The sequence below is a fragment of the Gambusia affinis genome, linkage group LG17 (genome assembly GCF_019740435.1).
Source record: "Gambusia affinis linkage group LG17, SWU_Gaff_1.0, whole genome shotgun sequence".
Taxonomy (NCBI): domain Eukaryota; kingdom Metazoa; phylum Chordata; class Actinopteri; order Cyprinodontiformes; family Poeciliidae; genus Gambusia; species Gambusia affinis.
The window spans coordinates 11119495-11145736 of record NC_057884.1 but is presented as its reverse complement, the minus strand read 5'-3'; the positions used below and the strand labels follow the sequence as shown (position 1 = coordinate 11145736).

Below are 26242 nucleotides of genomic sequence, written 5' to 3'. Positions count from 1 at the left end.
CTTAACAGTCAGATCTCTGCTCTCTCACATGAGAATTTGTGTTAAGCCTACATCTACCACACTTTAAAACTGAATGGCTAGATATTGTTTCAGGATGCCTAATTTCAAGTTGCAATGAATTGAAATATCCTTTATAAACCCTAGAGTGATTTCTGATGTTGAAAGAGTTGAAACATTTTTTTAGAATGATTTCATAATCACATATTTAGTCTTCCTTTTTTTCAGTTTAGGAATCATGAGTGAATTGGAGCGTACTACAAGAGATGTCAGGCATACGTTTTTTCCCTCTTAGAAATTTCTTCTGTTTTTGCCATTTTCGTATATTTTGCAATTACAAGTTTTAGGTTATCAAACACATTTCTGGATAAAGACTTACATATAATTCAGATAAACTCAAACGTTCAAGTATGAACGTGTATGCATGTTAAAGTATAAACATGTATAGGCCTACTTGCATATTTTTGATCCAGCATGGCTAAAACAAAAATATTTCTGCAAAGAGGAAAAATAGGAAATGATCAATTTCAAAGGATAATAGGTCAAAATTCCTCTGTGGTGAAGCTAAAGACTCACTGCCAGCCACCCCAAACTGTTGACGTCAGTTGTTGCTAAATGTGGCACAATTAAATGAGTTTATGAGTTTCAGGGTGACTTACTTTTTCACATAGAGACATTTTTTTCTTTTCTTTTTTTTTTCTTGAAGAATGCTTTTACATTTACTCGGGTTACCTTTATGCACTTTTGAGCTCATTTTTATGACCTCACAAAAAAAAAAAAAAACAGAAACAAACAAAAACAGAATAAATCTGTAAGTGGTAAGCCATTCTTCACAGTATTGCATATAATAGACAAGTAGCATCCAAAGTAATTCCTGGAATTCTGGTGTCTGCATGTTGTAAATGTTTTCTTGGTTCATTACACCTGAATCAATTGAATAGTTCATTATAAGCCTCTGCAGAATGTGATGGCATACAGAATATGGTATTTCCACTACTTGAATCCATTTGAACTGTGTTGGGACAGGGACACTTCAAAGACACCCAGCATTCCAGCTCCCTGAAGATTGAAATCAAATGCCACTGACCTAGAAGATCACCAGTACATCACAGACACTAATTACATATTTATTTCCCAAAATGTATGTCGTATTGATACTTTATTCAGAGATCTTCCTGCTGTGAGAATTCCAAATTCAAAAATCTGTCAAATAACTAAAAATAGGTTGACACAGTACAGACAGTTTTCCACATCTGATATTCCATTATTTTTCAACTACCGGTAAATATGACTGACATTCATGTGGACTTAAGATGTTGTTTGTAGTTTCACTTTTACCTCCCAAGGTTAGAGTCTTTTACATATTTTAAAAAGGAATTTATTCTTAGAAACAATGGGAATTTATGCAAAAAACAAATAAACATAGAATGTATCATATATATATGCATCCTGATGTGCCATTGAAGAAATATTGAAGTACATCATCCAAACCCAAAACACATAGATCCCATTTCAATAGTATATGATTTATTTAAACTGGCATGTGTTGAGGAATTCTGATTGACTGAGCATTAAATTAATATGAGATTGGTAAATATCCAGTCATAATAACATGTTGTGTTAAATAAAATCAAGTGCCACTGCTATTCTTGCCAGAATATGTGATTAGACCCAGAGTTTTTCATACACTCTGCAGACTTAGATTTAAAATTATTCACATTTAGTCAAGCTATTTGATTATGAAAGGAAAAAAGACAGAGCAATGTGTCATGAAAATGTTTTAAAAGTAGCATCATATTTGCATATATATATATTAATAAGGTTATATATTTTGTCCTTATTAATAACCAATGAAATAATTATTGACTTTACAGCAATCAAATATTCCAATAATTGCTTACCAGCTTATTTGCATAGTCCTTATTTGTGTGTCTCTGAGGTTGAAAGGCATCACTCCCAGCCGGAAGAAACATGTTGGTCAAATTGAAATATTTCTTCAAAGATAGATCTGCCAATGGTATGAATAATATTTGCCTTACTTGTACAAATATGTTGTCTTGAATTGGCACACTGAACAATTATTTGCTTACAGGAAAGAAGAATGCAAAGCAAGGAAGACAACATGAAGGAATATATAAAAAAAAAAAACAACATTGTGCTGTTTTGCCTCTGATGTGTTTTAGCCAAACATCATCTTGAGAGGCGACTGCATTTTCAAGGAATGGGATTTGCTTGGGGCACACTGCACTGCCTATAAGTTAGAGGATTACCAAGGACCAGGCTGTGGATAGTCAGTGAGGTGTGGGTAAGTATGTTGATACTTGCGAGAACGTGAATGTCTGTGTGGGGGGTGAAGGATGAGGACAGGGGCAAAGCCTGTGCACAGCCTTGAAGAGTGTAAACAACTTTGTGTGCAGCACAGCACCTCGGGGTGTGAAAGTCTGAGTGAGAGAGTGCTTACTGTGGGTATCTTCACATGTAGTTTCCTGAATCCGACATGCCCCTGAGGCTTTATCAGCTTTATATCAGACTGGGCTTACAGATTTGTTAATCTGATTTTAAAAACTGAATTAAACAGACATATAGGATAGTTATAATCAAGTCGCTGTCAATGTTGGATCAACAAGATTTTACCTACATAGCTTTCATTTCTTTAACACTGTATTGCAGTATTGCTCTTCTAATAATATATCAGGAAAATCTCATTGTCTTGTTCTGTTTATAAGTAACACAATCCCTCTTGTTGCAGAAAACCGGATAAAAGAAATGCACCCTCTGGTGGTAGCCTCCAGAACTCTTTTCTCAATGTAGTGAGAGAAAAGGGGCATTGCCAGGCTTCTGTACATATGCAGATAGCTTTAAAATGTTATTTCCGCTGAACACATCTGTTTGAAAAAAAAAAATGTTATATGGAAAACGGAGATTTGAATAAAAATTCTAGATTAATTGTAACATTTTAAAAATAAAACTAGCCATATATATCATGACCACATTATAAAATATCTTCAGAAGAAGAGTAATATTTTTTATAGCACTTGTTTAAAATAAGCTTCACAAAAAAACTCAAGAGTTGGCTCTAATTACCTCACCTACCATATTATCTTTTTCCAAGTTATTGTAACTAAATGTGGCATATAGTTTTTATATTGCTTTATTGCTAAACACAAAAATCCATCTTCATCCTTCATCAACAAAGAAGGAAACAAGCTGTGATCTACAGCAGTGGGGGGAAAAAAACCTCCTTGGAAAGAAATGTTTCTTTAGGAAATATATTCATTGAACCTGGAGCCTGATACAACACTAACATGTGTTTCCTTATTTACATACAGACACAAATACTTCATGAGACCATTACCCCCCTACCCCACACCTTGATTTTACAAGAAAAGAGCTGTGATGGCTGGTTTTGCCCCAAGGCTATTGTTGGATCCTGTACACATAGCCCAAATAACACTCTTCACAAAGCATACTTTTTGCAGACAAGAACAGATTTCTACACTGAGATGCGAACCGTTCAGCATACACCCAGGCACAAACACAAACAACGTCTGCTTCTCTCGGCTGAGTGGCTCCATGGTCCTATTTTGGAGAATGAGACCTTCTACAAACATTTCTTGGGTGTGTGTTATTGCTCTATTCCAAACAAACACTGATTTAATAATTAGCTTTTTTTTTCTTTTCTCCCCTCCAAGGGGTCTTTTTGTGGGCTCTAGTGTCCCTTATATGACAGTAGGCTGACAGGAAAGGGGGAGGGAGAGGAGGGGAAGACATGCGGCAAATGTCGCCGCGTCCGAGAATCAAACCCACGACGGCCGCGTCGAGGACCTAAGGCCTCCAAAGGCGGGTCGCGCTATCCCCTACGCCACCACAGCATGCCTAGCTTCTTTTTTTTTTTTTTTTTTTTTAAGTTTCTAATTATAATGTCTAGCTTTATGTAAGACATAACTATATTTTAGTCTTACACTCCACAGCATTCTGTGTATTAAATTTGTGGTAAACCAAAACTCACATTTAAATCACAGCATTTTCTTGTAAAATAAAATGGCTGGCTCCCTCATTCAAATTTAAAATATTGTTTAGACATAAACTAACTACTTTGTCCATGTGCAATAATTACATAAATAGATTGTAAATTCACACCACAGAATTCATTGAGTAGAGAGCCTGGACATTTGTGAGAAGCATTTTTTGTTAGGATTTACTCTAACTTAGTTCCAATGTTGTGTATACTATCCCTCGCCACCTGTGTTATTCTTTATCTCTCTTTCTCTCCCCAGACATCAGTAAGATGTTTCTAATCAGCCATCTCTTCCTTGTTCCCTGATCAAGCTCCTCAGTATATGTTTTACTCAATCTCAGTCATTCCTTGCTGGTTTCTCCTGTTTATTCCCATTACTTCTTTGTTTCTTCCTGGTTTCCTAATTCCCCATTGTTGTTTTATCCTGACTTGTTTAAGTGTTTCTGGTTTTGTAAGTTTTCCGTTTTATTATTAAAGAAAATTCAACATGATCCATACTCCCAGTTCCTGTCTGCATTTTGGTCTATCCACAAACTCACTGTCCATGACAACAGGAAGCAATCATTTATCAATAGCCAAAATCCCAGACTTCCTGTACAAAACAAAAAAATAAAGCGTAATACAATGGGTTGGTTTTTACCAGGCTATCTCTAATGACACCAATACTTCATTCTTGAAAACTAAGAGAGTTGCCTTGTACAGTAAATAAAAGTATAAAATACAGTTATTTTATATATATAGGACTGAAACTGTCTATGTAGGAACCTCACTGTCAGAACAGGCCTTTGTAAATCCCATTGCAGTTGTATCAGACACAAGGAAATAAATACATCTGCTGTTGTAGTGATTATTGAATAATATTTCTTGAACCTCTTGGGAAATTATAGCTTGGAAATGTTGTATCATTTAGTGTTTCTGTGTTTTCATTGATGGAAGGAATGTTTTAGAGCTTGCTCCATTGTGTATTTGGCTTCGCTGCTCTATCAATCTCCAATATGGTCTTGCCAAGTTTGCTGATTCACACATGCGTGCATAATGCTCATGATTACACACTATATTAAGGGATTATTAAAAAAAAAACAGAAATATCTCTCAAATTTACTTTATTAGGATGATTTTAGAAACAGAGTCTCTGGGAAGAACAACAACACAAAAAATTAATTACCAAAGTTAATTCTCAACAAATTAAACCACTTAAAATGGTAAAATGTTGCTCACATGAGCACAAAGATAACACTGCAGGGTTTACAAGTGGATGAATTGACATCCTGTCTATTTTCACTGTTGTGACGGAAACAAAAGTTGCTTTAACCCGGGCAGTTTCCCTACCCTATCATATCAAAAAGTATGTCAGTACTGCAAATAAGGGAGGAACCGTATATTGATAACAGTGTGCTGAATATTCATCTGGAATGTATTAAATGGTGAGACGTCCTGTCTTCAGAACTGACAACCCCACCACACGGTCTGAAGATAATACCATGAACACAATTCAAAGTCAACATGTCAGTCCACAGATTTGTTATGTTTTTGGTTCACAGAGGACTCAGAGGACAAAGGTCAAGCAGGGTGAAACTGCAATGTGACCAGTATGTGATGTGACATGCATTGTCACAAATGACTGGAATAAAAAGTCAAATGTTTTGAAATACAAAGAGATGCGTCTTGTGCCCTGTTTGAATTGTCTCAAGAAACAAAGAAAGACTTAAATGATTCAAAGAAAGACTATCATATAACACATACAAAAACAAAATAATTACATATGGACATTACATGCAAGTTAACCTCTCACCATATTGCACAAACTCTCAAGTGGCAATTTGTACTGGCCCTCTTTGTTTCTGTCTCAAAAAAAATATATAAAAAATGCACATGAGTATAAAGGAGAGAAATATGCTACACATATCCCAAAGCTGGTTTGGAACAGGTCTGAGAATGAAGCTGACCAAGAATAAATAAAACTGGATATTTTTATAGAACCTATATTATACAGTTTGGACATGAACTGTTCATTTTGACCACAAACTAATATTGAAAATAAACCTATTTAGATTACAAACAGGTGAAAATATTTTTTTTATTTTGTTTACATTTTCAAATGCCGTTAGAGCAGTTAAAATAACTAATAAAATATGTCAATGCACATATGGAGGGATGTGGAAATGTTAATATTAATTGTGCTATAGAGTCTGAATGGTCTGTATTCAGAGCTGACTTAAATAAGAGATTAAAAGATACATTCAACCATTTATATGAAAAATATATGTATGTATTTATGTGTCAATCAAATTTAGAGAAGAACATTTCTGTGATTATAGCGCTTTATCAAGTCCAGAGGACCCCAAAGCTCTTCCCACTACATTCAGTCAATCACCCATTCACCGTGAATGTGTGAATATTAGTTTTTATAACACACAATATCATTCTGCTCTTATGTATCATTGTATAATAACTATTACAACAAGAACGATCTTTGAAACTAAATGCCATTAGTAAATGTGTCTTTCAAAGCGTTCAACAGCCTTTTGATAGAGGCAAAATAAGTCTAAATGAATGGCAGGTTAGGGTATAACTGTTATCAAGGTTGTTTCAGTTTGCAAAGCAAACTGAATGAAGCATGATTCATAAACGTCCTGTTAAGTCCAACGAAAATCTTTTTAACTCAATAATGCCTACAAAACAGAAAGGACAATTGAGAATAGCTATATTCCGAGAAAAGGAAAATCAATAGAAGGAAAGAGGTTATAATAATGATCAAATCTTGGTTTTTAAATCTGTACAACAACAAAAAAATCTATAAGGTTAACAGTGTAATGAAAATCATAATACAGGACTTGAATTCATCATACGAAGGTCTGTTCCACAGACCTAAAACGTGCACAGTAGGTTGGTAAGTTCTGGTGAAGAACTGGTGTTACTGGTGACAATGGGTGTTATGCAAAGGAAAACTACTGAAATTTAACTTCAACACTTATTGGGATGAGGGGGGACTCCACCTGGAGTCCAGGGATGGGTGTTAAATGGTAAGATGCAACAATGTGATGCCTGGAAATCAAAATGTAGTAACTTGGTGAATCTCTACAAACACTACTCAGCTCTGAATACAGGAATACATATTGGAAAATGGTACTCCGCAACAAAATAGTGATGCATCCTCAGCTCATGTAAGTAACAAAATCCATGTTAGTCTACATTAAATGTATTCTCTTATCATTTAGTTTTGCTGATTTATTACTAAATGTTGTTCAAATCTAATCCGAACTGAGTGCTATGGAAAAACAATATGATGACACTTATTTATCCACTGGATAACAAGACAATGGCATCATAAGTTATTTTGTGAACTACAAATGGCCCATAGGGCCACTTTAGGGTTTTAATATGGTAGCAAGAAATGACAGTAAATTAAAAAGGAAAAAAAAAATAATAATAACTTCACTACAGAAACCTAGTTTTAAGTTTTACCTTAGCTCCAGATTTCTACTCAATAAGAGGTAGCAATAAAACCATGGTCCTTGGACTGCAAATTAGTCTAACATCATACAAGGAAGTATTCCTTTGTCTATTTGGAAATGCTAATACGCAGAACGTCAGATCCCTTGATGTTGTTGATGAATTTCTCTGGACTGACCTAGCACACAACCTGTCATATTTTTGTTTCTTAAATGTTCGCAAAACATCTTTTCATCTGTTTTTCAAAGCTTGTCTTTGGACTGGTTTGTCTCCTGGATAACTATTATTGTGCTCCCATCACACAAGCACAATTCATTGGAAAGAATGTTGTGAATTTCCTGTTAGCTCTTAGGGGGATATGGTTTGTTTTTCCTGTTGCTGGGAGCCAATTTTTTTTTTTTTTTTTTTTTCCCCTTTTTGTCCTCTGTAACATCCTGGCTGAGGAATTTGAATTTACAGAGAGGCTACAAAGGAAAGCATTAAAAACTAATATCAAAACTTTGGTTCCTCATCATTCATTCTTTCTCCACATCTAACTACAGACTCCCAGATCAAACCCACTTTAGACATGGTATGTCAAATACAATCAGTTGTGCTTTTTAAGCAACAATTTAAACAGAGCAGGGTATGGACAAATGCTTTTTTTTTTTAAGGATCTTATGCCATGCTGCTGGTCGGTGTGCTTTGAGTGCTTCCAATGCTAGCATTCGCGCTGCTATTCTCAGAGGGTGATGTGTTTGAAGAAACAGGTTGTCGCTTTGCTCTTGAACAGGGACATCCTAAAAAAGAAGGCAGATTCTAATTAGAGCCTGATCACAACAATAAAAAATACATTTATGAAGAACAGTTATACTTCTTACCAGGAAAACTGGCAGCAGGTGATCTCATGTCAAGTCCAACTGGATACCCTGAGTTTAATTCAATGAGACCACGTTAAGTCTAGGCAAATTTGGTTGGGTCATTTGACAAGTTGAAACACAATATCCCAAGAATAGAAATATGGAGAACAGCAGTGAACCTCTACCCTCAGGGCTGAGGAGAAAATTTTGACAAATATTACAACAAATAAATACCTATGGGATGACAAAGGTAATTAATCTTTATTCTTTATAGGAAACATGCAGTCCAGGCTTTAAAAAAGCAATTATTTTTGAATATCAGAGGTTTTCAGTGAGTTTTTATCAGAGATGAAGAGCACAGATGCTAAATTATGTTTCACTTGTTTAGATGTGTTCAGGGAACATGTAGTAAAACACAGGTCTGTGATAGATGGTGATCTGCATATTTCAAACAAAATAAGAAACCCTGAAACGCATGTAGGTCTAAGACCATCCCATCTCTTAGATTTAAAAATAAAACATTTTGATCACAGGAGCTAAATGTGAGGTTTGGTGTAAAATTACCTATTTTGTGGCATTATATTGGACTCTGGCAGGAGCATCTTATAAAAGCAGCAGCTAGTTGATGCTTTTCTTTTCAGATAATGGTAAAGATTATTACAATAATCAAAAATGCTGCAAATAAAAGCATGCACATGTTTTTCTTTACCTTGTTTTGAATGGAAACTATTTGGATAATCTTTTTTATTACTTTTTAATGGTGGCAAAATGATACAGTAATAGACTATTTGTGGATGTTAAAATGTAGGTGTTAAATGTGGTAAACATTGCTATCTGAGCTAGTAAGAATATGTTGAATAAAAGTGATACAGATTTATGTAATGTTTTTTACACAGTTTATAATTAGCGAAGTATATAAAACAGAACATGCATTTACCTGTTTTAATCTTGATAAACCACAATGCTCCAATAAGTAACACTCCAATCAGGAACCCTCCAAAAGCAATTCCAAGAACACCTGACAGGCCAAAATCAAAGCATGGCTGATCTGAAAGTCCACAAAGCAAAAAAAAAAAAAAAAAAAAAAAAAAAAAAAAAAGCAGTGCAATAAACCTTTAATTAAAGAACAGCAATTGAATATGATCAAATTGTGTTGTGCTAATTGTAAAGCTATGCAATGTGGGAGGATTAGTTTACAATTATATCATGCCTTGTAGTATGTTTTTGTATCTTTTTACATTTGGAAACAACTGGCCAGCAGTCGTTACCAATTTTGCTGGCCAGTATATTTGACATAGTTAAATATAGCTCTGTTGGCATTTTTATGTCATCGTCCCCCTAAATTTTATTGCACATATGAAGCAATGGTGGCCATTGCAGTTCAAATTTTAAAATGGATTTAAAAAATAATTGTATTTCAATGAGGTTATAGTTAGACTTTAGTAGCTGCATGTTAAGAAGTATAAACATAGTTTGTCTGCAATCAATTTAAGGTCAGTTCATTATTAGAAATAGGTATGCCCCAATACCACTTCTAAAAATATTGACTTATGGTGTAGATTTTAATATAGATATATATTAAAATCTACAAAGTGATATATTTGCAGAGTAGTTAATTTTTAGGTGCTAGTTGTACACTTGGAAAAACTAGGAAAGAATAGCATATAGCTACAGCAAATTGCTCATGCCTCTGAATATAGACCATTCTCACTTTATAGCTATATAGCTGTTTTATTATGATAAAACCCTACCTATATTTTCTTGAGAATAACATCAATTTTGCCCTTCCATCAAAGATTTTTCAACCCTATCACCTCTATTAATAAATAATGAATTAAGAGCTTTCATTTTCGTGTATTATAAAAAAACAAAACAAAAAAAAAAACAATCTTGGATGTTCCTGACACCTTTTGTATTACTGTCTAGTTCTTTTCATCAATTTTAACACTGAGAGAGGTTCAGTGCTTCACATGTTTGCGTGTCTGACTGAGAGGAATCATTTTTAAAATTCTAATTTGCAATAGCACTATGTAAGCTGTTAGAAATCTCCACCAAAGCAGAGACACAATGCTTGTTCTGAATTGTATAACAATAGAGACAGAGTGCAAACAGGTGCTTTTTTTCTCTCTCTACTTGCCTTGCTACCTGTAAAGATGTTCTCCAAAGCAACCAGAACATTTCTAAGAAACTAATCATCACCTGCACATGAGTTTCTCTCACCTGCCTCTGCAGCCTCCTGTTTCCTGCTGAAACAAGCTAAGTTAAGTTTTGCAATAGGATTCATAACTTAACTCATCTGTTGTTTAATCTGGGACAGAAAAAGCTGTTTTTGTTGAAACATAAACAACGGGTGAATTTAAACTGAAGTATTGTGGAAAGTATGAGGGAGTGAGATAATGGAATCACTTGTTTCTATTAGCAGAAAATCTTAAAGTAAAATTAAAAGCACTCTGAAGCATCTAATATATACACACCATGTTGTTTATTCAGCATTTGTGTATTAATTCCAAAGCGTAAAGCTGCTTCTATTCAAACAAAAACACTGATAGTCAACCTTAAATTACTCCCAGGGCACTGAAACAGTGACATCTGGTGGCCTTTAACACCGACTGCAGTCCAACCTCGTTTGTTGATTTTAAATTACAAAGGAACATTCCTTGTCTTTGAATTGGGAAGAAACATCACAGCATCTTGAGACGGCCTTCCTCAGAGACTTGTATTCTCCAATCACTGGCAGTGTTAGTTTGTATAAGTGAGCCTTTGACAGCAAAGCTGAATAAACAGTTGCAGGAAACAGAAGCTGCAGTGCAGGTGGGGAGAAATGGAGGGACATCAGGCCTGCGCCATGACTCCCTGCCCCTGGTATGAAAACTAGCAAACAGGAAGGATTACTGAATGGAGCAGTCACTGCCGCTTGATAAAGACTGGGAAAACAATGACGCCTGCAAGTTATGCTTATTTGTAGTAATTATTCTATCTCTGTCATAATAAACTGAACTCCATGAAAAGGTTTGTCAGACTTACAAAGTTTGAAGAAAAAGTTGTTTTTTGTTTCTTCAAAATTTTAACACCTTCCGTGACATGTAGTAAACAAATTAATCGATTTCATCTGAATTCTGCAGCCAATCACGGATAAGTGTGAAGAGAATGGTGGCACATGTGGTTTGCATTTAAAAGACAGTGTAGTTACTAAAGTTCATTCTGAAATATGGGCTTGTGTGAAAGTACATGGCCACACAGTTCTGAGATCTTCTGTTAGGATATTTTTTTTTTTTTTTAATTGAACAAGGTGTATAAAATGTGTGAAGAGAGCCAATGACTAAAGGAACAAGTGAACCAATAAATTAATTTAGAAAACTGATTTGCAGATTTGCTTTTCCAAGAAAACTTTATGAATTATAATGAAACAGAAGAAGTGGAAATTAAAAAAAAAGATTGACTACAGCATCTGGAATGTTATTTTCAATAAGTCGTATTGCTGATAAAATAGAGAGTGCTATATTACTGAACTGCTACAAAATTTAAGCTAAATAGCATGGCATTAATTTCCTTAATATTTTTCTAGTCAGATTTTGCTTCTCTCATTTTGAGAGAAACACATTCTTCTTTGAGACAAGAATGTTCATCAGTCTTTCAATAGCTCAAAGCTCACCAATGTGTCTGGACATCAGAATAGTCAGACTTTTGGGAAGCACAAAGGATTTTAGCCCCCCTCCACCGGCCACTCTTTCCCCTGGGGGCTGTTACGTGTGATGGTGGCCACAAGGTCAGCCTGCAGACCTTCCTAAAGGACGAGGCCCTGCCCTACAGCCGCTCACTGGCTTCATTGAATATCCTGTGTTCACTGCTATTAGAATCGCCCAGGCAGCACTGTGTGTGCTACTAGCAATTGTAAGAAAAAATATATAGTATTACTCAATTACTGACTGACTGACTGAGTAGCAGTTTAGTCCAGGGGGCATGAAAGGCAAATTATATGTTATTATTATTTGTGTAGGAGTTTCACAAGTTTGTTACTATGAAACTATCAGTTGTTTTAACATATAATTTATAAAAATCAAGGTAATAGAATAAATGAATTAATTAATTAATCAATTAATCAATTAATCAATTAATCAATTAATCAATTAATCAATTAATAATAATAATAATAATAATAATAATAATAATAATAATAATAATAATAATAATAATAATAATAATAATAATAATAAATAACTTTTCTCACCCTGTGATTGGCATGACTGCATAACCTCCAGATTCTCCTCTGCTGTCCTCACTTTATCCTCACAGATCTGTGGGTAATATAAAAAAAAAAAAAGAAATTAGTTTTCAGGAAGTGAGTTGAAAAACTTTTTCAGTAAATGTGACTGGACACCACTTTATACTACTTGGACAATCCCCATACACAAACTAGGGATAATAATATAGCATAAAAGTACATTTTGCATTGAGCACATCAATAATACGATGTAATTGCTATAATGCTGCTTTTCACTTGCAAAGTTGAAAACCAAAAAGACCCACAAAGACAAAGCAGAATACTGAAGGAGTGAACAAAAAGTAAGGTCAAAGCAAATAAAAAGGAGAATCCACCAGGGATTTCCACAGGTACCACGCTTCAGGCAAAGCTTGTGAAATATTTTCCCTCAAAGTATGAAAAAATAATCATTTATGACTATGGTAATATTTTCAATAATTTCTCAAACGCTAAAAAAGGATTATTCAAGACACTTTCGATGTAAATACCTCTAAGCTGAAATTGAGATATTCACGTATATTATGCAGAATGTTTTGTGCCTCTGCTTTCATTTAAAACACCTGAAAATATATATTGTTTTGTCAAAAAGCCATGGTGAAATACCCACCTCACTCTGAGGTAAGTGGTCAGAGGAACACAGCTTGATAGAGCATTGTAGAACCCATGTGCTGGACGTCCCCTCTGGCATCTGATCTAAGGAGAAGCTGAGCCGAGCACTGTTGTGACAGGGGCCTTCGGTGCAGGACTCTGAGAAGATCCGGAGCTCTTTCTCTGCAGAGGATGAGGCCTTTGGCCTTATGCTGCAGCCAATGACCTTGAGGGCCATTTTCATGTCACCTATAGTGTTTGTAGATATCTATAAGGAACAAAGAAGATATTAAATGAACTGCAGGGAAGCAACACAACTTTTAATAAAATGTAAGCAAGAGTTGCTTTTAGCAATCTGCAGCACTTTGGAAATTTTGTTTTGTGATCTCTTGGATGAGTCTTCTAAGTACTCTTATAGGAATTTTGGTATCCTTACCCTCCTGATTAAACTTACTTCTGTTCCATGTTTTTCATTTGCAGTGATGGGAAGAATGGCATTAAAACAAATTGCGTTACTAATAACAGTACTTATTTTAGTAATGAGTAAGCCACTAAATTATTTTGTCCATCGTTACAAGGATCTTTCCTATACATAAAAATGTGGCAGATTACTTTAAATCAGGACAGAGAAGGTGAAAGCACTTGACCAGGAGCTAAGGGGAAGAAGAATGTGCCACTGATTGGCTGAGTAAGAGTAAAGTAGACATAAATTAATCATGACATCACATGGTTCAACAAAAATAGTCCACAAGAATGACGATGTGGCTGCTAGCAGGCGCAGACTAAACCCTGGTGAAACTAAAATAAGCCTGGCATATAAAGCAGATGGAGTGACCCTGTCTAAGCAGAGCGAAGCTTTGTTTCACTTGCACAATGTAGCTACAACAATAGTGTACAGATAGTGTACAGAGTTTTCCCTATACACTATTGCTGAGAGTTTAGTTATTGATTCTGTTTTGTGGGGAACATTAGAATATATATTTTAAAGTCCTAGTAAATGTTCTAGTAATGCCCTGAGAAAAGGCATTAGAACCCCTTCCACGTTGATAGATGCTAACATGCGTTGATGACTGTTTCTCATTTGTTATTTCTTGATTATGCAAGTCAAACAATAATCCAGTTTGGAGAAGCAGTGAAGTTAAACTAAAAATATGAGTTTATTTAGCATTAATAAATTAGTTGATAATGGGAGAAAATGGCTTTTTCACATTGTGCATCAATATTTGAAAACTGCATTTTTGTTTTGTTTTGTTTTGTTTGATGTTAACATTTTGTTCAATGATCTGAAACATAAAAGATTTAAAGGAAACAAAAACAGATAACATATATAAATTACATAAAGAATATAGGATATCAATACATTTTCACAAAGATACATGATTGCTCAAATTTTATATGGTCAATTGCTCAGTGATTACAAAGTAATAGTTACACCGTAAATAAAATAAAATAAAATAAAATAAAATAAAATAAAATAAAATAAAATAAAATAAAATAAAATAAAATAAAATAAAATAAAATAAAATTCTAATGTATGGGAACATACCAGCAGCTGTTTTATCATAAACATAAGCCAAAATTCTGGCAACCACAGAATTTTAGAGAATAAATACGGATTTTACCACCACAGCTGCCGGTATTTAACTGTAAATTAGGGACTTTTTTTTTTCTTCTTCTTCCTTTTTTTCTTAATAATGTCATGTTTGCTGCTTTTCATCACTGTCATAACTGGACTGTTTACTAAACATCAAGGTTAGTGCTAAGTTTAACACACTGATGATCTCTGCAATGTCAATTACTGTGTGAGTGCATTTGTAAAACAAACTGAAATTAAAATAGAAAAATAAAACATGGCATGAGTGGGAAAATGTGTCTTGTAAAATAATGTGATTTGGGTAGTCAGAAAAATTGTGAACAAAAATCCTTACCAGTGCGTAGATTCTCTTGTTAGTCTGCAATCTGGTTAGAGGGTCTAAGGGAAAGCGATAATCTGGGGAGGTGTACAGATGGATGTTCAGAAGCATCTGATTCGGGGCATCAGTTGTTTTGGGAATCATACTTTTTCCCATTTCTTCTATGACTGAAGGAAATCTCTCTAAAAATTAAACAAAAGCGACATTTACAATGTCTATCAGTAGTTGGCGTCCCAGCTTTGTGCATGTATTTCTGTATTTCTTTACAGCTTATTTTTCTCTGACAAGAAAGAAAAAGTCATACCTGGTAAATTGTGTTGTTTTTCAATCACTAGAGAAATGGTTGATGCATCCAGTGTAATTTCACTGTAGCTGGTGAAATAACTCACTTTGAAATATTCCAAAGCCATTTTCTGTACAACCTCTGCTTTGTCACCACTCACTGTACCATTATATTTAGGTAGTGTAACTTTTTTTGTGAAAACTTGCATCTGGACGTCGTTGTTAGACTATAGGAAAAGAAGACAATAAAAATAAAATCTGAATAATATATCACAACAAGTACTTGACAAGTGCCGAATAATAAAGGAACTTCAGAAAGCCTAGAAATTGTTCACTAATACAATCAGCTTGATTGTTTTGAGTCAGACATAAATTTGTCTTAGAATAAATTCCATCATACTGACATTTTCTAAAGAAATACAGATAACATGGAAACTTACGCCAAGCTTCAAAAAGCCTGTGTTGAGGAAGGTCCATGTGGTGCCTGGAGGACCTCTCAGGAAGAAAGAAATGCCCTGAGTTTTAACGAGCAAGGATACATTGCTACCATGTGGAGAAAAAAAAAAAGGATTATGAAAAATGTTTTGGTAAAAATTGCAGTACATAAAATTCTGTTTCTTAAAAAGATAAAGGTTACCGAACAGGAGAACTATCTGGAATGTTTATGACATGAATCTCCTCGTGGCCTGGGTTTTGTGATTTCAGTGTACAAGACGTGATCTTATCTGGAACCATGTCAATCTTCATAAAGTGCTTTTCTGAGATGTCTTCATTGTTAAGTACACAATCCATAGGACCAGCAGTAGGTTTAGTTCCTACAAACAAACAAATCACAGCTCATCATTGAATAATACAGCATTTCATTGGAAAGTTAAGTTTAAAACACAGGCACTGTGCAGAGTAACGAGCAAGTTGATGCTTACCACAAAGCAGTACACTAAATCTATTTAAAAGTGTTACAGAGGTTAAAGTAGTTAAAGTAGCAGGTCTTAATGAGAGTGTTGTTCAGGTAAAAGGTTTCAGACAAGATTGCTAAATTTGATTAGACACTTTATAACGTGGACGAGAAAAAAAAAACATTCTTAGTCTCTTCAATATCCCTTTAACTATGTGATGTTTCTTTTTCTGCTCTGCTGGCTGTCAATATTTTATTTTATTGATTTTTTTGTTAAATAACATGGCATAGTATTAAAGTGTAATCTGTGTTAGCTGTGTCTTCTGTTACATAACAACAGCTACATAAATTTGATCACGTATGTCAGGCTGTGCATGAATATTTGTGCCGCATATATCTGAAAAGTTACTGCTTTACAAAGCAACTGTAATAAAAATGGATTTGTAGCCAACACACATGTATTGTTTTGGACCCAGCTTGATGCATTAGGGTTTGATTTAACCATTAAACATGTAACGTAATGATGACAAAATATGGGAGATTTACTTGCAGTTACCTTCATACAGGTGAACATGTGGTAGTAATACCATTGATCCCTGTTATATTCAGCTGGTCAGCCACAGACATCTCTGTCTATTACATTTTTCCAAACTCCATTTGGGTTTTGGAAATGAACTAACTTATTTTTCTCCCTCTAAATGCTCTGGTTACATAGCGCATAGTGACTGCATGTTCTCCACTGATAACATTTAAACTTTTTTATCATTTATTTTCCACGGTATCTCTATGACGACAGCGCATTTGTAATAATAAACTCTGACGCTCTGTCGGAGGTAAAGCGATTCAGTTCATCCCGTTAAGGGGCGTTTCACTTTAGAACAAATTGCAATTAATGAATGGACTGTTGCTAACAAACACACTGGATAGATCGACATGTGGTGTCTTACAATTTTGATCAAGTATTTATGTCGTCCATGAAGGAGACAAACTCTAGGGTTGTAAGGGAACCTGAGGATACTTTAACAAACATTGTTGAGGTGGTTAAGAATCAGTCTGGTGATTTTCCCTCGAGATGCTGACAACTCTACCTTTTTACCTGCGGAGTGACAGGCCCATATTTTGGTGCCAGTCTTGCTCTTTTGCTAGTGAATTGTCAGCAGCATTTCGTTATTCGGTTTTTAATGCTGCGCTGTGAGGTTTTTATATGTCCTATGATTATACAAGTCATATGTATGCACTGGACAAATTTCTTGACAAGCCTCTACAGTGGCAAGAAAAGCTCTTTGTAAACCCAAGCAAAGTTAAATGATATTTTTCTTACCTTGTGCGTCTATTAGTGTGATTTTATCGGGATTTTTAACAGTAGTGAATGAAGTCACACCCTCAAATTTTTGTTCTGCCCACTTGATAAGTTCCTCATTTTGATGGGGGATTTCTTCTTTGTGGATATTGTTCAGATGCGGATTAAACAGCGTAATTGTGGAATTATTTACCTGTAAAACACAAAACAAAACCAGCATTTCATTAACTGCAAAAACGCAGGGGTGAATAAATGCCTTTTTTCTCATCGTGTTCCCTTGTCATTCTCCTCCACTCCTTTTTCTTATCCTTCACCGAACTCTCCCTCTATTCTCTGAGCGGGGCTATGAAAAAGAAATGTTTATTATGGTTAAGTGTCCACGAGCCGAGTTGCACAACCTCTTTGGAGCCAAGGTCTTTCCTTTGCTTCCTGAGTGGGGCCAGGAAATGGGACCTTTTTTAGCTTTGTGCGTCACCATAGTCGGCTGGAATCTGGCTCCATACAAGGTATAAATATACATCCATCTCATTGACTAGACACTGCTGTTTCCTTGTCTGGATGAATGGGAAGTAAAGAAGTTTGCATGTTGAGTTTCATGGATTAGTGAACAGCAGCAGAAATGTGGTGTGGGTAGTGTCTTACGTTCTCAGAATGCTGAGAGCAGTAATGCTTTCCTAGTGTTACAAGAATCTCAGTGCACTAAAAAATCTCTTTTAACTAAATAATAAAATTCTGAGTTGCTTCTCTTTTGTTCAAGGGTTTGAAATGCATAATGCATATTAGATCGTACCTCAACAACTACAACCTCCTCAGTCTGTTATTCCACAGATTCTTGGAGAAGGGATTCAAAAGGCTAAAAATGTTTCTATCTCTTAGGCGGGAATTTGTTAAGAATTAAAAAGACGTTTAACGAAACACCCGTGATGTCACTGAATTATCCTTTAAGTTACCATGAAGTGTCTATTTTCTAAATTTCTAGAAATCTTTATCCTGGCCTGCGGATGCGGGTTTGTGTGCATGCATTTGCGTCCCAAATTCAGAACAAATGTTGTAAGTCGAGTATGCCAGAGGGAGTCCTATCTCTTTCTACATAAATATTTGATTGATAAGATCAAAAATAGTGTGGAAAGAAACTGCAAACATTAAAAAGCAGGAGGAGGAATTCACAACAGAAACAAGCAGATGAAGGAGTCGTCAAAACGAAGACATGAAGAAAAAGGTAAAAAGCCTAAAGTCATGGAAATTTAACCACATTAGTGTCAGCAATAATCTACATGCTACCAGAGGTTTTGAAAGTTATAGCCAAAAACAGGACCGGTGTCTAATGGGAATGACAGAAACAACTAAACTTTTAATTATTTCGTATTAGTCGTGAGTAATGTTTTGTACATGTTCAGTTCCACATGACAGGCGACATAAAAACTGATTTACTTGTAACACACAAGTCCAATCATATTTCCCATAAAGAATGAAATGAGAATAACTCTCTTTGACAACCACTGAACTGTTACTTACAGAAAACACGACTGCTCACAAGATTTTGAAATTCAGCCACTATCCCACTGGCTTTTTATGCAACCTTGAGTGTTAGCGGCAGCCTCGGGAGGCCAAGAGGAGCTGTGACACTGAGACATGCTGTCAAGCTGTTGACGTACTTCCTCAGATGCTGAACAGATGTTTATTCTCTTACAATGCAATCTGCTGCAAAGCGCTATTATCCCCCAGTGATAGAGCTCATCTCACAACAACATCCTGCCGTCACAGGGAATGTTGTCCAGGCTCCTGACAGGACACGATACAGGATGTGGTACCATGCTGCTGTCAGCATATCAGTAATTGTTGACACGCCTGCAAGTGTGTCATCACATTGATTGGACAGCTGTTTTTCCACTTAATTTACACATATGTGATGTCTTCAGTGTGTCTGCACAATGTTCACTATATTAGGAAATATTTTTAAGACTGCGAGAGCTTCTGTAAAGAAACAAAGAGCGAATGAGGACAAACTGCTGAAACTTCAAATTAAAGTGTACCATTCTGAAAGCAAATGTGGCTTAATGTTAGTTTTTAAAAGACTGAAGAAATCTTTATTTATGATAAATTTATTTAGATATATTTATGTATCTCCTCAAGCCTGAGTCTTGAGGAGTCTTCAGGCTTTCTGTTAAAAAGGTGTTTTCCCTCCCACTCTCACTTCATGCATGCTTAGGATGAAGGATTGCAGCAAATGTGAGCAAGTGTCCAACATTGGTACATACTCATCCAGGAAGAGTGAATGCTGTAAGTCAGTCACTCGAGGAAATCTGCTGGGTTTCTGGAAATGGAAACTTTTCTAGCTGTTTAAATAAATAATTACCTGAACTTGGCAGGCTTGTTTGATAATTAGGATGGATTTGGAACGTATCTCTCTGTATGATTCGAAGAAATTTCCTTTCCAGTGTCCTGAGACAACATGTATTGTCTGCTGGTGCTATATAAATAAACTGAACTTAAAATTATAGTATCATCATTATAAGTTAAAATATATTTTAAAGCTGCAGTAGGTAAAATATGTTTTATATATATATATGTATAATTAAAATGGTGACTATGCCCTGTGAATAAAATCTAGCTCCTCTCCCTTCTCCCCATTGTTCTAATGGCAGAAATGCACAGCTCGGTCAGAAACAACCAGTCAGCTCCAGGACCACTGTCTGAAGAGTGTCAATCATGCTTGTGTACCAGGTGCTCACACCCACCCCGTTACTCTCTGCTGCAGAATAGCTCCTCCCCCACAGTGAAGCCCGTTGTGAATGTGCAGCCTACTACTTACAACCACTGATGACAGCAGACAAACAGTTTTCCAGTAACGCTAAGTTGTTTCTCTGCCATTAGCACAGCTGCAGCAAATTGTCAATCCTGAGCTAGGTGTGTAGAGGAGAGGAGCAGCAACACGTACAGCAGCACGATTGACAGTGCTAAGACTTCTTCCTGGCTCTGATTGGTTGTTTATGATTGTGAGGGTGCATTTCTGGAGATGGCAGTAGGACCACAGGGAGGCAGACAAACTTGATTTTTTTCACAGATTATCTGCCTCATTGTGTCATAACATATTGACAATTGAAGCAAATTTGTAAAAACATTTTTAGGAGTTACCTACTACAGCTTTAGTTCTTTATTTGTTTTAATTTGTTTATTTATTTAACTTCTGCATAGCTTGTATAAAAATGTATATAGCTTAAATTTAAATTTATATGTTGATGTAAGGAAAACAGTGGTCCGCTAATTTTCTTTCATGGTTGTAAACATAAACATTCCTGTCATTATCAGACTAGAATTCACCAGTAAAACTCTTTGTTTGTTTTACTCATTACATCTACATCTGACTATTTGGGCAGCTCAATTCATGTACTTTTTTTTAAAGATGTGATAAGTGTATAAAAGTCTGAAACTACCACTTACTGGTACATTAATTTTACAGTCAATGCCGTCATCCACACTAGTTACTGGCTACTTGTTGGTTTTATAGTGTGGATAATAAAAGCACTAAAACAAAAACTGCTTCTCACAGAGCAAGCCAGTGGGGAAAATCCAGAGAAAATCAAAGTGGTCTCAGTCTTCCAAAAGACTCTCAGTGCTGCACAGCTGTGTCATTTTTACTGCATGTAAAGCAGCTGGCACTAGACTTTAACACAGGAAAAAAAAACTCCTACAGTAATGAAATGAAAGAAGTTCGATGCAGTATTAGTGTTTCAACAACAGCATAATATTTGCTAAAAAGACCCACATGATCTACAGTCCAAAGCAAAAGTATTCACAACCCTTGAATTTGTTCATATAAAGGTTTAGACCTATGAATATATAATATACAATATATAATAAAGTAGACTCGCTCTGTCCAGTCAGTTTTGTTAAAGTATTTTGCAAAAAGAACGCAAAATATTTCAATCTCTAGATGTGCAAAGCTGGTGAAGAAATATGACTAATGACAAATGATTAATGACATTTGGCTGTAACTGCAGTGAACATATCATGGGGACAGGATACAATTGCATATCACACTTTGTAGTGAAAGTGCACCTCCACCTTCGAATATACACTGATTTGTGCTGGTTTTTGACATAAAACACAAATAGAATAAAGTCTTTGGTGGTAAAAAGTTTTGGTTAAAATAGATTTTTGAGAAACACAAATGGATCAACAGATATTACATGCTGAAATATTTCCAAGAGAAATACAAACATGACTCTCCATACAGAAAATACATCTAGAAAAACTCAGCGGTGCTACTCACATAAACTTTCACGCCTTCGCAGGAGTCGCAGTTAGCATAAGCCATTTTTGACGATGAAATGATAAGAATCGCTGGTTTTGAAATGTTCACGTGAAGAGTGAAGAATGAAGTATCCTGGCAAGACAAAAATAGACGGTGACACATTTCAGTTCATTTGAGTTTTTATAATTGTAACATCAAAGCATACAATTACATACTTATTGTTAAAGTTATTAGAATTCAAATTCTGCTCAGCTTTAAATGTGTGTGTGTATTATTATATTTTTTTTCTTTTTACTACATCAGAATTTCACTTTTCTTTTTCTTTTTTTCTCTAACACCTCTTCCTCATTTGCAAACCTCCCGATCTGCCCTTAAATTACCAGACATCAAGTTGACAGCGTCGAGGGGACATATTGTGCTTGCTGCGCCAAGTTTAAAAATATCCCCCAACGGTAGTTTAATTCGGTAAAAGTTTGATTCCTTTTCTCTGCGACTACAAATCAGTGAGGGACGTGACAATCCCTCCTGGTTTTCGCAGCTGAGCTCTGAAATGTCACCATTCCACATGCTTATCCGCTGAAAAAGCAGTGCCAGTCATATGGCACCGCTTATATGACTGCTTATATGATGTGGTGGAGGCATGAAAGCTTTCTTTCCCGTCTGCGTTTGTATTGATGCAGCCGTGAAATGAGGTAATGCAGCTTTGCTGTGTTATTACACCTTTGTGCTGTACAAAGGGGGGAAAGGTAATTATTTTCCTCATTGTGCAATGAGCTGTAATTTTTTATAATTTACGTAATGTGCAGCCAAAGCACTGGCACAACGCAAGCATTTGTAGAAAACTTCTATGTTTTCACTATCATTTCATATATTTCAACCAATCCTCCCATATATGTCTAATCTCATCAGAATTGTGCGGAATATAAAACCCCTTAACATAATTTACCACATAATGTAATGTCTCATCAGCTATATTTTATCCATTGTAACATAATGGTGATGTGATTTGCTAATCACCACCACCGTCACTCTATGAATCAGCCTTAATTACTATGCTCTACATGTGCGTGGGGTAAAGCTGGAACTGCTGAGTTTTATGGATGCAAATGGCGCTGAGTGGTGACGGAATAATAAATTGGAGTTTAGAGATATATATTTCCAATCCAACTTAACACCAATAAATCCGTGTTCTAATTACTTTTACTTCTTTAACAGCCCAAAGATAATTAGATTTAGGAGAAGTGAAAGATTTGGGGGGTTTTTCTTTTCTATTCATTTGTAATCATTCATAAAATCTCAGCTTGACGAAAAAGGGGAAATATAAGAAAAATAAAAAATAAAAAAAATTCTTGAAAGCATCTCTTCAGAGTGATTTTATTTTATTTTTTTAATTAAGATGTTACTTCCATAAACTGAAATGTTTCCCATTTTCCGCCTTTGATAAATTTAAATACCTAAATGTCCACTTTTTGAAAATATGTTTATTGTAAGACAAGGACTGTTGGTCAGACAATCAACACACTGAAGACACAGCATGAATCCCTTCTACTGAATTTATTTACTCGCTGCCTGAGATCGCCAGAACAGAAACTAAGACAATTGTTACCAACCCAAGCTGGAGCTACGCAGATTTTTGGGCGCCTGCAGAGCAAATTAGGCCTAAGGAGACTGAAGTCAAATTGCCTGTGAGCCAGACACAGATGCATTTTGAAGGAGCTGTTTGTAAGCCGAGTTAACAGACGGAAGGAAGTGTTATCCTCCATGCATACAGACATACACTAACAGTGTTTTGTGCATAGTGGGACTGGAGTAATGAGTGCATCTAATTAATGGTTTCAGTTTCCTCTGAGGGAAAAAAAAGGCTGTGCATATGTCAGCGTTTGCTCCTGAATTTATGAACATCTTGGTCACTTATAAAAGCGGCTTGTCTTCACTGTTTACCCCTCAGACTGTCTGAAGCCATTACACAGCTCAAACTGGAAATGTAGATGCGTTGCATAAAAAAGGCACATAATTCTATGCAGTGGTCGATATTAAATCAAGCTAAATTTTTGGAATCATTTATAAAATATATGATTAGTATAGCAGTAGTTAGAACAATGAGAAAGAGAAATTTGTTTCATGAAAAAAAATTGTATTGCTTTCTTTAAATGACTTTAAACTAAAAGCAGAAGATGTCATGACAACATGTCCTTTTTTGAAAGATGATGCCAATTCAAGAAATATTAATATGGAATCTCAAATTTCCAGGGAAATTAGATATAAATAAAACACTTCAGTAAAAATAATAATAATAATAATAACAACATTTGAATAAGAAATACATTAACCAAAACATTTTACATTGTTTGAAAACAACAGATTATTCCATAGCATAGCTTGCTTATGGGGCACTAGAGCATAAAACCTTAAAATATTTCCATGTGCCCACACCTACACATGGATAATGCATAAGATGCAGCGTGAACATCGCCGAGAGTCAGAGGTAATCATGTTTTGGTTAGTCCTCCATCTACTGTGAAGAATATTCATTACAGCCAAAGATGGCAGGTAGATTGCCCTAAAGAGTTTCTGAAAAGAAAAAAGAAAACTCAGTTGTTATTCAAACATGAGTCTGAACTAAAGAGTTGTGTGGTGCAGCAGCGCGACATCTGTCAAGAAATACCTCTGAGGATTTATTTCAGTTATGTTACATCTGCATGCAGTAAGTGAATGAATGGCATTTCCTGCAGAGCCACTGCATCTCATGCAGAGACACCTCGGGGATGTTTTCTTTAAATACTCCTTTTTAATGAGCTTCATTGTTTTGCAGTCTAGTTTTGGGACTTTGTTCTTGAACTTTGACCCCGACCACTCACCTTTTGCTGCTTTTGTTCCTAAGCTTTCAGGATGCAATTGTTTTTCTCTGAATCTTTTCTCTTTTTTCTTTTTTTCAAGGGCCTTTGCTGATGCAGTTTCCAGTTATTCTTTCGGCTTTCTCTCCCCTAAGTTGTGTCGGCTCCATTGGTCTAGTCTCGGCCTGGTGCCAAGACACCAAGCCAGTGTGTGACATCAATGGGTCTAGCACACAGGCAGCACCTCCCAGCAAATTCTGCTGGTTTGTGCAGCCGCTTGACGCTCCTGCTATAATTCAGCAGTGTGGTCAAACTGTGATAGTCAAATGTCTCGGGTGGGTTGTAAATCCATAAGAAAATAAAAGGATGAGGAAAGAGGTGATAAGGAACTTTAAAGGACAAAGAAAGGTGTAGGGAGAGTAAAGCTCCTTGCTGACTGTTCAGTTTTCGCCATTTTTTGTCTGTTTGCTGCATTTATTTATTTATTTTTTTCAAAAGAGTTTTCTGTTAAAACATCTTACGACTAATTTATTATATATTTCACTTGATCAAAAATCCACTACAAAGACAAAGCCATTCATCCACCCATCAAGGCCAAATGGCCAAATCATGGAATAGGACTCAGTTTTAGTCCCAATTGAGGAAAAAAATATGATAGCTCTCGATGATGTCCTCTGCATTACCAGGATTTATTTGTTGTTGAAACTTGTTAAGCTCTACACTAAAATTAAGTATTCTAAAATGTCTCGTTTTCCAGAAATGTTTTAAATGTGTTTTATCATCAGGATGCATTTTCGATTGATTTAGAGTCAGGCTTATCAGCATTTAAAACAAATGCAAAGACCCATTTGCAGCATGTTGAAACTAATTTGGGAAATAAATTTTATATGGGCCTATCATTCATGCTTACAGCCAAAGTAGTTACTGTAAAATGCAATGCCTAGCTTACCACGCTGATTATAAACTGCAGCACTTTTTTAGTTAAGAAATAATCCTTCAGGTTTTCCAAGAAGCATCTGAGGGAGAGACCCCTGCAATGATTTAACAGATAAAATGGATTAATGTGATTACACAGTATTGCACCATCATAGGCAGAATGTCGAGAGCTGCTTTAATCCATGTGAGAAAACTGAATATAAATCCTGAAAAACTAAACTAAAAATACCAAACAGTAGTTTAACAAAGGTTAAATGGAAGTCCCATATATAGTACAAACAACTCGCTGATAAAGGAATGAATAATGTGAGCTGACCGACAGCACCGGGCAGTGAAAAATGTCCTCTAGCAGAGCAATAACTCCACATAGATTAAAAGTTTTCTGAAGTAAGTTCTCAATGTCATTCTTTAAAGAATTGCTTAAAAATCAAATTGCCCCACTGTGCTGTCAACACTTATTTTGTGTGTTTTTACTTTAGCAGGGAAATCTTTTTTTTTTTCTTTTTTAAATGCAGCCAAATTATATAAACTGGCTCATTGGGAAAATCTGTAGTCATTTCTAGTATCTGAAAAATGTCTCCACTATCTGTCCGATAGCGCTGGTTATGGAGTGAAACTGTGTGTTATATTTTATGATGTCAGGGCATAGTTTGTGGACTCATTTCAACATG

At 35.6% G+C, this 26242-nt stretch overlaps 1 protein-coding gene across 2 annotated transcripts in view; it reads right to left on the bottom strand.

Moving 5' to 3' along the window:
• Positions 1–5101: 5101 nt before the first annotated feature.
• The window catches only part of eng (endoglin), a 48387-nt gene continuing 27246 nt past the window's right edge, over positions 5102–26242 (bottom strand). Inside the window, exons 4-14 of one of the 2 annotated variants that reach the window (XM_044096568.1) lie at positions 21820–21933; positions 17568–17739; positions 15989–16166; positions 15792–15894; positions 15374–15578; positions 15085–15251; positions 13176–13424; positions 12536–12602; positions 9245–9355; positions 8329–8376; positions 5102–8247 (exon numbers count right to left, since the gene is read on the bottom strand). In XM_044096568.1, the coding sequence (XP_043952503.1) occupies positions 8126–8247; positions 8329–8376; positions 9245–9355; positions 12536–12602; positions 13176–13424; positions 15085–15251; positions 15374–15578; positions 15792–15894; positions 15989–16166; positions 17568–17739; positions 21820–21933 (1536 nt within the window). In that variant the 3' untranslated portion in view covers positions 5102–8125. The remainder of the gene's footprint in view (positions 8248–8328; positions 8377–9244; positions 9356–12535; positions 12603–13175; positions 13425–15084; positions 15252–15373; positions 15579–15791; positions 15895–15988; positions 16167–17567; positions 17740–21819; positions 21934–26242) is intronic. The other variant, XM_044096569.1, reaches the window with a different exon arrangement.